This window comes from Lampris incognitus, chromosome 18 (genome assembly GCF_029633865.1).
Source record: "Lampris incognitus isolate fLamInc1 chromosome 18, fLamInc1.hap2, whole genome shotgun sequence".
In the NCBI taxonomy this organism is placed as follows: Eukaryota; Metazoa; Chordata; class Actinopteri; order Lampriformes; family Lampridae; genus Lampris; species Lampris incognitus.
The window spans coordinates 15,299,931-15,316,070 of NC_079228.1; the positions used below are offsets into that span (position 1 = coordinate 15,299,931).

Sequence of the window (16,140 nt, forward strand, 5' to 3'; positions counted from 1 at the left end):
AGAAAAGAAAACAGATTGCAATAGAAAATTGCCATGCAGTACATGTCCTGAAATATTCAATTTAAAGGCCACTAATTGTAGGTTAAGTCAAATAGACTAGTTTCACGTTTGTATTTAAAGGATTCAACAGACTGACGGCAGCAGGCAGGTTATTCCACAAGCGTGAGGCCCAATAGGAAAAGGTCCTGCCATCAGCTGACTTCTTTTTAACTTTTAGTACACACAGGAGCCCTGTATTTTGAGAGCGGAGAGCTTGAGATGGAATGTACGGTTTACGGAGATCAGACAGGTACGATGGGGTAAGCCCATTTAGGACTTTATATGTCAGCAGGAGCACCTTGAAGTCTGATCTACAAACCCCAATACCAGTGAAGTTGGGACGTTGTGTAAAATGTGAACAAAAACAGTATACAATGATTTGCAAATCCTTTTCGACCTATATTCAATTGAATACACTACAAAGACAAGATATTTAATGTTCAAACTGAATAACTTTATTGTTTTTTGCAAATATTCACTCATTTTGAATTTGATGCCTGCAACACGTTCCAAAGAAGCTGGGACAGGGGCAACAAAAGACCGGGAAAGTTGAGGAATGCTCAAAAACCACCTGTTTGGAACATTCCACGGGTGAACAGGTTAATTGGAAACAGGTGAGTGTCATGATTGGGTATAAAAGGAGCATCCCCGAAAGGCTCAGTCGTTCACAAGCAAGGATGGGGCGAGGTGCACCACTTTGTGAACAACTGCATGAGCAAGTAGTCCAACAGTTTAAGAACAACGTTTCTCAATGTACATTTACAAGGAATTTAGGGATTTCATCATCTACAGTCCATAATATCATCAAAAGATTCAGAGAATCCGGAGAAATCTCTGCACGAAAGCGGCACGGCTGAAAACCAACACTGAATGGCCGTGACCTTTGAACCCTCAGGCGGCACTGCATTAAAAACCGACATCATTATGTAAAGGATATTACCACGTGGGCTCAGGAACACTTCGGAAAACCATTGTCAGTTAACACAGTTCGTCGCTACATCTACAAGTGCAAGTTAAAACTCTACCATGCAAAGCGAAAGCCATATATCAGCACCACCCAGAAACGCCGCCGGCTTCTCTGGGCCCGAGCTCATCTGAGATGGACTGACGCAAAGTGGAAAAGTGTGCTGTGGTCTGACAAGTCCACATTTCAAATTGTTTTTGGAAATAATGGATGTCATGTCCTCTGGGCTAAAGAGGAAAAGGACCATCCAGATTGTTATCAGCGCAAAGTTCAAAAGCCAGCATCTGTGATGGTATGGGGTGGTGTTAGTGCCCATGGCATCATGGGTAACTTGTACGTCTGTGAAGGCACCATAATGCTGAAAGGTACATACAGGTTTTGGAGCAACACATGCTGCCATCCAAGCGACGTCTTGGTTATTTCAGCAAGACAATGCCAAGCCCCATTCTGCTCATGTTATAACAGCGTGGCTTCATAGTAAAAGAGTGCGGGTACTAGACTGGCCTGCCTGCAGTCCAGACCTGTCTCCCATTGAAAATGTGTGGCGCATTATGAAGCGCAAAATACGACAACGCAGACCCCGGACTGTTGAGCAACTGAAGTCGTACATCAAGCAAGAATGAGAAAGAATTCCACCTACAAAGCTTCAACAATTAGTGTTCTCAGTTCCCAAATGCTTATTGAGTGTTTTTAAAAGGAAAGGTGATGTAACACAGTGGTGAACATGCCCCTGTCCCAGCTTTTTTGGAACATGTTGCAGGCATCAAATTCAAAATGAGTGAATATTTGCAAAAAAATAATAAAGTTTATCAGTTTGAACATTAAATATCTTGTCTTTGTAGTGTATTCAATTGAATATAGGTCGAAAAGGATTTGCAAATTATTGTATTCTGTTTGTATTTACGTTTTACACAACTTCCCAACTTCATTGGAATTGGGGTTTGTAATATGGATAGCAAGCAAATGAAGGGAGTCAAGAATTGGTGTAATATAATCAAATTTTCTAGTATTCTTTACGATTCTAGCTGCAGCATTTTGAACCATCTGAAGACTTTTAGTATTAGCATGTGGCAGACCTGAAAACAGAACATTACAGTAATCAAATCTGCATGAAACAAATGCATGTATTAGAGTGTCTGCGTCAGTCAAGGACAAGAAAGACCAAATTTTAGCTATGTTACAAGTGAAAAAAAAAGTCAGTTATGGTGATTTCTTTAATGTGCTTAGCAAAGGAAAGGCTGGGGTCAAACATATCACCAAGATTTTTGGCTGCCACACTTCATGAAATTACAGAGTGTTCAAATGTTATTGTTACTTGGTCAAATGGGTTTCTGTAGTCCAGCAGGGCGAACGACCAGTATCTCAGTTTTATCTGAATTTAAAAGCAGGAAACCTAGTGACATCAAATTTTTCACAGCAGCCAAGCAGGCCTCTAAATTAATCATCTGAGTATGCTCATCAACCCTCATAAGCACATACAGCTAAGTATCATCCGTATAGTAATGGAAATGTATTCTATGATTGCGTATAATTTGGCCAAGAGGTGAAATATAAAGAGAGAAAAGTAGAGGGCCAAGAACAGAGCCCTGAGGTATGACATATTTGATGTAATATTATTATGGCAGACAAGGTGTGTTCTTCCAGATAAGTAGGACTTAAGCCAAGACAGAGCTAGGCCACAGACATCAAAATTACAATCTATTCTGTCTAATAGTATATAGTGATCAATGGTGTCAAAAGCTGCACCGAGGTCTAGTAGTAGAAGCACAGAGGTGGATTCAGAATCCATAGCAAGTAGAAGATCGTTCACCACTCTGGTCAGAGCCGTTTCAGCGGCGTGACAGGTCCTGAAAGCCGATTGAAAAGGTTCATATAGACAGTTTTCTTCTATATGGGTTGAAAGTTGTTGATACACAACTCTTTCTAGTACTTTAGAAAAGAATGGAAGATTAGAGACTGGTCGACTGTTATTAAGAGACACTGGATTGAGGTACAGTTTCTTAAGTAGAGGTTTGACCACAGCTGTCTTAAAACTGCTGGGAACAGTGCCATGAGTAAGTGATAAATTAATGACGTCTAGCATTGTAAGCCCCAGAAAGGGCCAGATGACTTTAAAAAGGTTTGCTGGTAAAGGGTCAAGTAGGCAAGAAGTTGGTTTAGAAGTTGACACGAGCTCAGTCAAAGTATCAAGAGAGATAGTCTCAAAAGCTAGGATAACAGAGTTTATCAGTGACTCATTGTATAGATATGAATTCGGTAAGGCAGGAGTAGCTGGAGTTGAAGAACTAATTTTGTTTATGATCTAATCCTCCCTATTGCACAAAAAGTCTAGAAACTCATGATGAGCAGCTAATAGGTAGCTGATTTTTAGTAAATGTAACTACAGTGTCAAAAAGAAATCTGAGATTATGTTTGTAAATATTGATTTAGCAAGAGAGATGTGCTGCTTTTGCAGCAGATAAAGCACTCTTGTATTTCAAGCTCATGCCAAGATCGGTAAACTTTTTGATTTTTGCCATTATTTTGCAGTCTCCTGCAGGTCCGCTTAAGAGCATGTGACTCAGCGTTTTAGTCACCTAGCTCTGGTAGTGAGAGGTACAACTGAATCGAAGAGACTAGAGAGGGCCACATTTAAGTCACTATACAAATTTTCAACAGAGTCTGTCTCTAAAGTGAAAGGAGCCAAGACTTCAGGCAACTGCTGACAAAATACAGCTACAGCGGACGGACCCTTGTGGAGAGTGGCAATTACATCTGTGCCGACATTAACAAGACAGGCCAATAATGCTTCCAATTTAATAAGCAAATGATCTGACACAGCAGATGTGGTGGACAAGAGTCAGATCAGACACAGCTATGCCTTTAGATAAAACCCAATCAAGGGTGTTACCACTGCAAAGAGTCTACTCCTGAACAAAGTGAGTGAACCCAAAAGTATCAACAAGTACCAGAAAACCTTTACCTAGAGGATCAGCAGCCTTATTTAGATGAATATTGAAATCACCAAGAATTAGAATCTCATCAGAATGGGTAACAAGACCTGAGATAAATTCTCCAAATTCTTCAAGAAATAGTGAGTAAGGGTCAGGAGGTCGATAGAGTGTGGACTGAGCAGAGTCTGTTCGTGGCTGAGGGAGATGGACTTAGAATAAGAACCTCAAACGTTTGGAATATAGATTTAAGTTTAGAAGTTAAATTGAAAATATACTTAAATATTAAGGTGACCGTTTAAAGCAAACAATCATGCAGAAAGCAACATGAAATCTCCCCTTTTCATTGATATTTTACATTGCAGTGTTGAACCTCATATGAATCAAATAAATTGAATAATAAAAATTCATCTTTGATTGGTGTCCTCTCTCTACTGCCAACATATGCATAATTATCTCACCCTTCATACCATACGATTGCTTTGCAATTAAGGGTGATCTATTGTTTTGACATCTCATTTAATGAGAAAAGCCAGATTGCAGAAGCATGACTGAAAGCCTGATGAATGATGGACCCTCTGAAATCAAATGAATATTTTTATCTGCTTCCTCCAAAGATTATAAAGTAAACAAGTAACATTTTGGAAAACAATCAACACTATGAAGTTCTGATTAATTGTTCCTTTTAATGCTATTTTATACCTCTGTACTGTTATGACACATTTCTTTATGCTAATATGCCAATATCACGATTCAATTATTCCTGCCCATTATTTTATTATTTTGAAGTCATGGAGTAAATCAGAATCTGTAAACGTTAATAACATTTAGTCAGCAGAAAACATCTAATCGGCAGTCTGTTGCTCCTTACACAGTACCTCCTGTTGTTTCATATAGTCTGACCTGAAGATGAAGATGTAGGAAGAGGTAGGAAGGTAGGGAGATGTTTGCACGTTTGCAGCGGCCTCACCCAGTATTGGTGTGGAAAGATGGCGGCGCGAATTCACGTTTGCGGCGGCCTCACCCAGTACCATCCATGCAGTGTCTTTGCCCACATCTGCATCTAAGTTTGTCTTCATTTGATGCTTGGAGAGCTGGCGCTGGATCGGTTGGGAGAGCTTGGTCTGCTGCGTCCTGTGGGCCAAGGGACCACGGCCCTGCCTGGAGCTGCGCCTGAAGAGGAAACACCGAGGGCCGCCTGACAGGACGCGGAAGCGGGGCAGGCTAAGCTAACTGCTAGCCCATGCAGACCGGCAGTTCCGATAACACCGAGGGTGGGCTGGCTGCGGCCTCGCCTAGCGTTGACTGTGTTTTTAGTGTCGTCGTGTGGAGTGCAGGGGGGTGTGTCGAAGGTGTCTGGCTGAGAGAGCTGGCGTTGTATCGGCTGAGGGAGCCTGGTCTGCTACGTCCTGTGGGCCCAAGGACCACGGCCCTGCCTGGAGCTGTGCCCGAAGAGGAAACACCGAGGGCGGTTTAACAGGACGCGGAAGCGGGGCAGGCTAAGCTAACTGCTAGCCCATGCAGACCAGCAGTTAAGACAGTCATCCTGGCTGGCGGTCGTTCTCCTGGACAGTGATTTTGTTGTTGTTGCTTTGTTTAGATATGTGTTAGTTTCAAACTACAAGTAGTAGTAAGTAAGTACGTAAGTAAGTGTGTAAGTGGTAGTAAGTAGATATTTGTGTTAGTTTTAAACTAACCACAATAACTACAAGAGCTACAAGAACTACAAGAACACATATATCCAAGCTAATGGTTTGGATATAGTATGTATTCTTGTACATGTGTTTTTGTCTTTGTGTTGCACTGCTGTGGGCTGGGGGGGGGGGGGGGGACGATGTTTCATTTCATTTCGTGTGCGCAAATGCATGAAATGAAATGACAAATTAAGTGTTTCTGATTCTGGCACTGAACCAACTCCAGGTAGCCCTCTTTGGGTCACTTCTCAGGCTGTGGACCTTCCTCTGCAGAACCAAGTACAGTTTAAACCCCCAGTTTCTCTGCTGTCGGTGCTGCGCCGGGTGTTTTGCCGGGCAGAAAGGCATGCTGTCTAGTATGAAACAACAGATGGGATGGCAACTTGACCTAGTTCTTCATCTGGTCCTCCTCGAAGAGAAAAGAAACATGTGCTACGGAGAAGAGATGGAGAGAAACATGGCTGTGTCATGAGTTTGCCATGCCTGGATGGTTGCATGCAATTTACCACCACTTGTTTTGGATTCACCGCACTTCTTAACACAGCTGGTTTTCTCGCTAGGCTTACTGTAGGCTGCACACCCTGCAAACAGCTCGCCTCCTCCAAAAAGGAAAGAATTAAATAAGGAAATTAAAAATTAAAAATTAAAAAAAATAAAAATATTTCCCAATTTCACTTAATTGGGCACTTTATGTTAGAAATCCGCTAAGGTACCCAAAGCATCTGACTTCTTAGTTCAAGACCGGACACCAATAAAACAAAAATAACAAACTACTTCCTGTTTTGTTTTCCTTAAGGAGTTCGAGCCCCTTATTTGTTTAGGGCCCATCTTTAGCACGTTAGCTAGAATGTGTGAAGGTGAGGAAGAAATGAGGAGAGAGCGGGAGAAGGAGGGCGGGAGGAAGATTATGAATATATATATATATATATATTCGGTGGTGTAACACTGTTCCTTTTATGCATGACGTGTGTGTGTGTGTGTGTGTGTGTGTGTGTGTGTGTGTGTGTGTGTGTGTGTGTGGAGGTGCTTGGTGCTGGTGGTCTTGTGATAAATGTCCCCTGTTTGAAACAGCCAGGGGGGGTCAGCTTCCCCACACCAACCTCGCTGTGTTCATGCGTTAATCTCCTAATGAAGATGAAGTCGCTGGTTTTAGGGGTTGTAATGAAAATTATATCGTCATTAGGGTTATTTGCTATGCAAGGTTTATTTCTCAGTGCTCATTTTCCAGCATGCTTATAGCCCATGATTTGAGGAGGGGGTGGGGGGAGATCGTGGGATTTTTCTAAAATGTTTTTGGACGTTTTCCACCATTTGTCACCCACACACATATTTTGAGTTGAGTTAAACTGATGCAATTAGTTGAGTTACCCAGCCCCGGTTCATGGCCTGGTTATCACAACGACCCGGCGTTGTTCATCTTCTCTATCATATTTACCCTCAGCTGCAATTAGGAGCATTTCACTCTTGGTGTCTGAGCTTTTTAACCGAACTCCTTTGGCGTTAATTGCAATAGAGGAAGAAGTAATTGCACGAGCGGAGCAGTGCGCATCCCTTTTGCCATGCAGCTGGAGTCTGAGAACCGAAAGGCTGGCGTGTTTTACCCTGACAGCAGGAGAAGAGTCCCCCCCCCCTCCAGCACCGTAGCTTTCAGTGTGCCTCCACCCTCTGCCGTTCATGCGTTGCATGTGATTTCCGTAATTGCCCATTTCTGCCGTTGCACCTCAGGGGCTGCAGGAGAGCCAGTCCGGGTGCACGGAGACGTGAATGAAAACCACATGGCCCCCCCAGCAAGTGCAGGTAATGGGATAATGTGCAATAAGCGCGAACGCACACAGAATAACTTCCTGCGGAAAACCCCGAGACGGACCTCGTTCAGCACGATGGACAGAGACGCGCCGCCGCCGTCTCGCGTCCCTAGGCGCGCGCGGCGCTGTCCGCGGTGCTGGATTCCGTCTCTCGTTCGTTTACGGCGGACCCCCCATCCCCTCCCCCCCTCCCTTCGGCACCGTTTGTTGGCTTTGCTAGGTGGCAGTGTTTATTAAAAAAAAAAGATGCAACGACCGCTGCGTTGGACCGGAGCACGCGTTAGGAATCACGTGTTCCCACCGGGGCCGCCGAAACGACGTGAGAGCAACTTTCACCGGCGAGCCGCCTCCACGTTACCGGAGGCTTCTGCCGAGACGCGTTGACACGGGTCGTGTAGGAGTCGTGCATGCGAACAAGTCCAAACACCCCGCATGTTTAGTACGTCCTCCTGGAGCCAGTGCAGCACCTGCAAGGCCGCCAGGCTACACCGACGACAGCCCGTCCCGTCCCGTCCCGTCCCGTCCTGTGTTATGGTATATGCAGCCTTGCACAGGGCTTTTAATTCTCCCCCACCTCCCCTCCTCCTCCTCCTCCTCCTCCTCCTCTTCCTCCTCCTCTCCCTAACACACCCCCCTCCCCCCGCGCGCGAGCGCTTTTTTCCCCCTCCTCCTTCTTCTTCTTCTTTCCGAGGCACGGGCTGAGGCAGCAGCACCGCAGCCAGCATCATCAGAGACGAGCATCCCGGTCGCAAAAGGCTGCCAGCAGAGACGCTCTCGGTCGTTTTAAATATCCCCGAACCTTGTTATTATTATTATTTTAACCCTTTTATCGAAATACAGTCGCTATATTTTCGGGGTTTTTTGTTGTTGTTTTGTTTTGTTTGTTTTTGGGTTGTTTTTTTTGTGTGTGGCAGAGATGCTCACAGTTGACGTTGCCGTCTCTTGGCTGGGAATTTCCTCCGGTGGAGAATTTGTATCCATAACAACTGTGGAGGAGAGCGGCTGATCTCTGAGATCCTGCATCGCGGGACAGACCTGCTCCCCGTGTACTGCGGCATGTCTCTGGACAGTTTTACGCTTTTTGTAACTGGTGTATAAACCCGAGGCGACAGGGGTTTAAGTTGGAGGGTTATTGACAGGGGGGGAAAGGCTTGAATGACGGAGACCGACAGCCGAGTTCTCTCTCTCTCTCTCGCGCTCTCTCTCTCGCGCGCTCTCTCTCTCTCCATCCCTCTCTCTCTCTCTCTCTCTCTCTCTCTCTCTCTCTCTCTCTCTCTCTCTCTCTCTCTCTCTCTCTCTCTCTCTCTCTCTCTCTCTCTCTCTCTCTCTCTCTCTCTCTCTCTCTCTCTCTCTCTCAGCAGCGCAAGTGTTGTCATCTGTGGTGCAGTTTCAATCTCTTGGCCCTTGGATTATTCTAAGAGAGACGCTAGCGTACAGTACAAATAGTGCCTCCGGGTTGAAGGGGTCTTGAAGCGCAAAAAAAAAAGGACGAGTTTGCCCGCCGCAGGGCTGCTGCGGCTTTCTGATCCGGTCCCTTTCAACAACCCCCGCGATTTTGCCTCTCGGGTGGACCGTGCCCCATCCCGAACGAGCCCGGATCCGTCATGTTTGACCTGTGAGGGTGTTAAGGTGGGATCTCGGTCGGTCACCCTGTGTACAGTAGCATGGCTCCAGCCCGGACGGACTGCAGCGGCTGGGAGATGCTCCTCCCGACGGGATGCCTGCTCCTGTCGGCTCTGCTATTCCAACCTGCCCTGGCCAAGGTGTGCAACGACCGCACCAGACACGGGCAGGATAACAGCTGGTTCGCCAAGGATGGGGAAGACTTGCCCATCATGGTCCTCATGCCAATGAACGAGTCGGCCCTGATGAGCAGCATCAGCCAAGGTATCGAGCCCGCGGTGCAGCTGGCCATCCAGCACATACGGGAGTCCAGGAAGTACTCGTTCTCCCTCATCACCAAAATCTACGACACCGAGGTAAAAAAACCTACAACACACTCCTCCGCTATAGGCTGGTGCTTTTCGTTGCGTATATTAGGGACACTGTGTGTGTGTGTGTGTGCGTGCGTGTGCGTGTGTGCGTGCATGCACACGCATGTATGCGTGTGTCAGCCTATACGTCGCCCCGCAGCGCAGGCAGGCTGCGCTCCATGCAACGCGCGTCCACGTGGAGACGCGGTATCCCGTCACGTTGGGCGCATCATCCAGTAGGTGCGCGACCTCGCTGGACGGGATGGCGTTTTTGTTTTTGTTTTTGTTTAGTAAGCGGCACCGGTACCGTCGCTGTGTCATCTGTCGCACGGCACGGTGTTGTATATTCTGCGTTTCCCTTTTGTCTGGAAACCGTCGCGGTGAACCGACACGCAGTCGGGGTGTGATTTGGATGAGGCGCGGGCACGTCAGTCGGAGACGTTCGCACCTGGCACCTCACCACGGCCGCATCACATGGCGGCTACTTTAGCAGGCAGCCGGGGGGAGGGAGGGGGGTACAACAACTCTCATAGATCAGCAGGCAGACGGGGGTGGGGGGGTGTACAACAACTCTCGTAGATCAGCACAAAAGGACCTGTCTGTTTGAAGACACGCGGTCGAGCAATTAACCGCTGACAGAATGAACAAAACCCCCGCTCGCGCCCCGCAAATCGAGCTCGTGCGAGTCGTCATGTACTTTTTTAGTGGACGTGTCTCCAGTCAGGATGGCGGCTGAAGTGTTGGCGAACCGGAAAAGAGGCTTGATACCATCGCGCCTGAAGATGGCGGTAATCTGATGTGCGATTTCTTCTGACTCCTCACACTCGTGAGTGGAGCGGGATCTGGCAGGTCTTATTCCCCCAAATGAAGCTCGGTGTATTACCATATTATTACGTATCGTGACTCTGCGGTAGCCCTAATTGATCCGGAAGGATTCACTTTGCTAATTCCTGATATGCAACCCCCCCCCCATATGTTTGCTTAAGCTATTTTCAGTGATCAGCGGTGCAGACTATAGACTATACTAGACTATAGACTATGGTGTATAAACTATAGACTGCTCATGATTGAAGCTGTTTGGTGGTAAAAGCCAGTGGAGGAGAGAGAAGGACTCTCGGCTGCCATGTCAGCACGTGAGCACACTGAAGATTGGACGGTCTCTTTCTGCAAAAAGTCCCCAGCATGCATTTGCCGTCATCATCTCATCTCACTTTTCTGCAAAAAGTCCCCAGCATGCATCTGTCGTCATCATCTCATCTCATCTCATCTCACTTTTCTGCAAAAAGTCCCCAGCATGCATCTGTCGTCATCATCTCATCTCATCTCATCTCATCTCATCTCATCTCATCTCATCTCATCTCACTTTTCTGCAAAAAGTCCCCAGCATGCATCTGTTGTGTGTGTGTTTTTGATACCAACCATTCCACACATATCAGCATTTTAGTCCTCCAGAAAAAGTGGTTGTTGACTCTTTTCCCTTTGATTATGACTTCATACTAACTTCTTCTTTTTTTTACCCAGTTTTTCTATCTATCACTAATCCATGAGGTTATACATGCACAGGTGCATGCGCACATATATAACCTCGTGTATTATGCATGCACAGGTGTGTGCATGCATAAAAGAGCAGGCAGCTCTCATCTGACGGAGGTATAAGGCCTCATATGCACTCATACCCTGCATGGGATTAATATGCTGTTACGAGGGTTATGATGTTCCTCCTGCTAGTCCCCGGGAGGGAGAGAGAGTCGAGCTGTAAGCTAGAGGTCAACGGGCCAGCCTGACATCCCCACGCTTCAAACGGCTGACAGGGAGTCCTGCCTCCCAACACAGCCAATCAATGATGAGAACAACGTTATTTCATTACTCTGTGGTCAAAGGCTAAACTATCATGCTGTGGCACTGTCCCACATTTTATATACACTGTTTTTTCTGGGGTTTTTGTATGAAGGCCAACTGAAAAGTCATGCTCTGAAACAGCCTGTTAGGTCTCCTTATTCTCACGGCACAGTCTGATATTTAACATTGTTTAATTTGACCCCCCCCTTTTTTTTCTCACCAATTGTACTTGGCCAATTCCAATCGCCCCACTCTTCCGAGCCGTCCCGGTCGCTGCTCCACCCCCTCTGCCGATCCGGGGAGGGCTGCAGCCTACCACACGCCTCCTCCCATACATGTGGAGTCACCAGCCGCTTCTTTTCACCTGACAGTGAGGAGTTATACCAGGGGGACGTAGCGCGTGGGAGGATCACGCTATCCCCCCCCCCCCTCCAGTACCCCCTCCCCCCTGAACAGACGGACCAGGATACATAGCCACATCCGGCTTCCCACCCACAGACACGGCCAGTTGTGTCTGTCGGGACGCCAGACCAAGCCGGAGGCAACACTGGGGACTCGAACTGGCGATCCCCGTGTTGGTAGGCAACAGAATAGACCGCTAAAACTACCCGGACGCCCTGGTGTTTATCATTTAGCATATTTAACATGTAACTTTACTCTGTGGTAACTCCATGATAACAGATGCACAAGCTGCAGTGGAGGCTTGTCAACCGGTATTATTAAGCGTGCTAAGAAATAAAAACAAACCCAAAATATTCCTGCTTCTGCAAACCATTGACAAGATATTGGACATTTTCTGTGCTCCGGCTGCCACTGTTCAAACAAACGAGGGGCCAGAAAGACTATTTTGTAGCACAAAGGAGAGAACAGAACTGCTTTTGGGAGCAATTTATTCAAGGATGCTTAGATGTTTAAAGAGAATAACAAGTGAAGACTGGGAGATTTGAGAGAGAGAGAGAGAGAGAGAGAGAGAGAGAGAGAGAGAGAGAGAGAGAGAGAGAGAGAGAGAGAGAGAGAGAGAGAGAGAGAGAGAGAGAGAGGGTGGTATATCCCATCATGCTGCAAGATGAAACCTGGTCACTTCATTTTCTTTTTACACTGAAAGTTATATGGCGTGTTCGAAGCGCAATGCAGATATCATTGAGACAAGACATTTTTTAGTGTAACCGAGATGTGATGATTCAAACGCTGCTGGAGCCGTGAACGCGTAGCATGTTTGATTGGAGTAAAACTGCTCCGTCAGTGGTGGAGGTCCTGTTCCCCAGTCACAATACATGTGTAGGTTACACATTAATTGCTGTGTAATCTTTTTTCTTTTTTTCCCACCACTCTCTCACACATGAGTACAGGCGCGAAAGCTGTCAACATAAATACACAAACACAAACACACACACACACACACACACACACACACACACACACACATTAATAATACTCATACATCCTCCTAACCAACATGAGTTCGTCAGAAAACAGTACATGCACTAATGCACTTGTTGCAGCTTGCAGCATGCCTGCATGTATGCATGTTTTTGTGAGTGCGTGTGTGTTTTTGTGTATGCATGTGAGTGTGTGTGTGTGTGCATGCACACGTGCATGCATGTAGGTGCATGCACGCATGTGCATGTGTGAGCGCTGGGATTTAGCTCGGCAGATGTAAGTAATCAGTCCCTGAGCAGAGGCTCTTTATCCCTTTATCCCCTCTCGATGGAGCTCTGGGTAGACCGGGCTGGTCCAGCCCTCCCCCTGATGGCGCGGGGCTGGGTGGTGGTGCTGAAGGTGGTGGTGCTGAGGCACTTGGGGCCAGTCTCTGGGTAAGAGTCTAAGAGCTGGGGCTCAAGCAGTGACACTGAAGTGGAATTGATTGTTTGGTTTGTTGTTGGGATTGAAGGACTCAACATTCAGTCGTCTCCGTTTGGAATACCTTGAAATTAAGGCACCAGGGTGGGCTGAGCTCGTGGCAGTAAAACCAGTGATCATTGATATGAGTCTCCTTTACAGGCCTAGTAAGGGGGAGGGGCCGGTGCAGTTGCAGATGGGACAGATTTTCGCGTGAAGACTTGAGCGTTTGAGGCAGAAGTGAAGCTGAGGGGATCGGCCATGAGGCTGTGTCTTGGGCCTGGAGTCGGTCCTCAACTGTAGCCATGGATGTGAGAGTATGGGCCTAAGTCGAACCGGGAACTGATAGCCTAACTCCACAGGCTTAGCGGATCAAAGCCTTGGAGAGGACAGAAAGCTCTGGAAGAGGATGGAAGGGATACTCTGGCTAGTGAGGCCGTTCTGGGCTAAGCTAGTTCACTGGCTTATTGGACACACGACAGCGAAGGCAGTCAGGGAAAGATCGCTTGTGCAACCTAATGTAGAGAATAGCTACGGTCACATTTACAATTTCATTTAGCTGACCTTTTTTTATCGGAAGCGACGTACATCTGAGAGGTAGTTGGCTTGTATGGCATTAGGAGTCTAAACCACGGACTCTTACTGGAGACTCGTCCCAGCCGGGGTTTGGACGCCCGATCTCCAGCGGGAAAGCCGGCGTTCTTACCTCCTGAGCTATCCAGCTGCTGAGCAGTAGTATGCTCATTTGTTGGAATTATTGACAGATTGCATCCAATTGTGGAATCATATATCAGCCATTAATATTAACGTAAATCTGCCAAGAAGAGGAGATGAGAAGATAGGTTACTACCACACATAGGGATTGGATTATTTGACAAGAAGATCCATAGATATGCTCTGGATTGTGTATGTTAGTGATAGAGACTGGATTACAACATGGATGTCATCAAGGCTTGCTAACCTTCCAGTCTGTACTATGTCAGTTGTTTTTCTTCTCCCTGGTGATCCCCACTGATGTTGAATAGATTCCTTGGGAAAGAGGTGTTCATGTTAAAAGCCTGGGGTACATATTCTACTGGGGAAACAGGAAGCCCAGAGTGCATCTCAGATGGAGGGCTGAGGAAGGCAGAAGCAGAACCTGAACTCCTACTGAGGCTTCCCACTAGGAGAAAGTACCATACGTCTTTAACTTGAAAATAAACATTGTAAGGAGGCTATTTTGTTTTCTTGTTTTGATCCAGTAGGTCTTTAGCTTGGCCTCCATCTGCGATCCACCACTCCCCCATTTTTTCCCCTCCCCAATTGAATTTTGCCAATTATCCCACTCTTCCGAGCCGTCCCGGCCATTGCTCCACCCTCTCTGCCGATCTGGGGAGGAGCTGCAGACTACCACATGCCTCCTCCGATACACGTGGAGTCGCCAGCTGCTTATTTTCACCTGACAGTGAGGAGTTTCGCCAGGGGGACCTAGCACGTGGGAGGATCACACTATCCCCCCCTGAACAGGCGCCCCGACCGACCAGAGGAGGCGCTAGTGCAGCGACCAGGACACATACTCACATCCGGCTTCCCACCTGCAAACACGGCCAACTGTGTCTGTAGGGACGCCTGGTCAAACCGGGGGTAACACGGGGATTCGAACCGGCGATCCCCGTGTTGGTAGGCAAAGGAATAGACCGCCACGCCACTCGGATGCCCACGGGATCCACCACTTTTTGATCATGGAATGGACAAAACGGGCTTGGAAAAAGGGATGGATCTTGTCCTCTCTGACAACAGACGGTTTGATACCGCTCTTAGAAATCATTCCAGTTGCCACTGTTAAAGGAGCCATGCTAACATTCTTAGAAGACAGTTCCAGTGACAAATTATATTCATATACCTATAGCACATTCTGTCCCCCTGCTGTAATATGTCTTATATTTCCACTTGAAGTACTCGGAGGAGATTGAGCAGGTACGTTTTTAAAGACAGATGAATGGACCCAGTGAAGATGCTCAGGGACTGCACATGGATGGCTCGGACAAAAGCGTGTCCATCTACGAGACGGCGCGGGTCTCCTGAGATCACGTTAGGTTAGCCTGACCCATGTTCCAGAGGTGCTGCTCGGAGATCCGGTGTAGACTCCTTCGCCCGTGCTCCTGCGAGGATTACGTGCGACGTGTCACATTTACAGTACACTAGTTCACAGGAGGGAGAACAGGCCCACGAGCGTATACGTGAAGTGTGCTGTCATTTTGTCAGAGGAAGAGAAGTGTCCCGTGGAAACGCATTATCATAATGGAGGTCACGGTGCGGTCAAGCACAGGTCCTTATTTGTGGACGTTCCGGTTGAGCACTCGCCTTCCTTTCAGAATTTGGCGTGATTTGTTCCCTGCAGAGCCTCGTCTCGGCCTCTGTGTACGCCGCATAATTCTCACGATTTCACATATTTACTTTTAGCAAAATTTGTTACTCGGTTGAACGTGTTGGTGTGTGTCGGTGACTCTGTCTTGTGCAACTTGGCGTAAGTGCATGCATATTCTGTCCGCATGCATTGAGAGACCGGGGCATCTCTGAGTGGTCCGTTACTTTTACACCCTCGGCGATTCACGCACAATAACTCATCCCTCCCCTCTTGTCCAAAACCATCAGAAGCGAGCCAAAAGAGCCAGCGCCTTTGGATATCTAATATGTCAAGGCCTCACACTGCACGCCACACATTACCCAGATATCTGACATCAATCCGCTGCCATGGCGGTGACCTCTCAAGGGTCATACAGTGTCGCCTGTCACTATTCCCAGCAGATAGGGTGAATGTGAGGGGGTAGTAAGGGAAAAGGCAGCCCGTGACTGCCGTAGTACTCTCTTGGCATACACAAAGTGCTGAGTGTGGCTGTATGCACTGACCCAACACAGATAGTGGGGATCAGTGTGCAGCAGCCCTTCTCATTGAATGGGCCGATCTCGGGGGAATATTGGAGGGAACTAGAGAGAGAGAGAGAGAGAGAGAGAGAGAGGGGGGAAGAGATGTGTAAGAGTATGAGATGGAGATCCTGAAATATGATTATATTATCT

The 16,140-nt window shown here is 47.2% G+C and overlaps 1 protein-coding gene across 1 annotated transcript in view; it reads left to right on the forward strand.

Annotated features, from left to right (window-relative positions):
• The first annotated feature begins 9,096 nt into the window (after positions 1 to 9,096).
• gabbr2 (gamma-aminobutyric acid (GABA) B receptor, 2) overlaps positions 9,097 to 16,140 on the forward strand; it is a 296,990-nt gene continuing 289,946 nt past the window's right edge. Inside the window, exon 1 of the mRNA XM_056298819.1 lies at positions 9,097 to 9,411. Coding sequence (XP_056154794.1) covers positions 9,097 to 9,411 — 315 coding nt within the window. The remainder of the gene's footprint in view (positions 9,412 to 16,140) is intronic.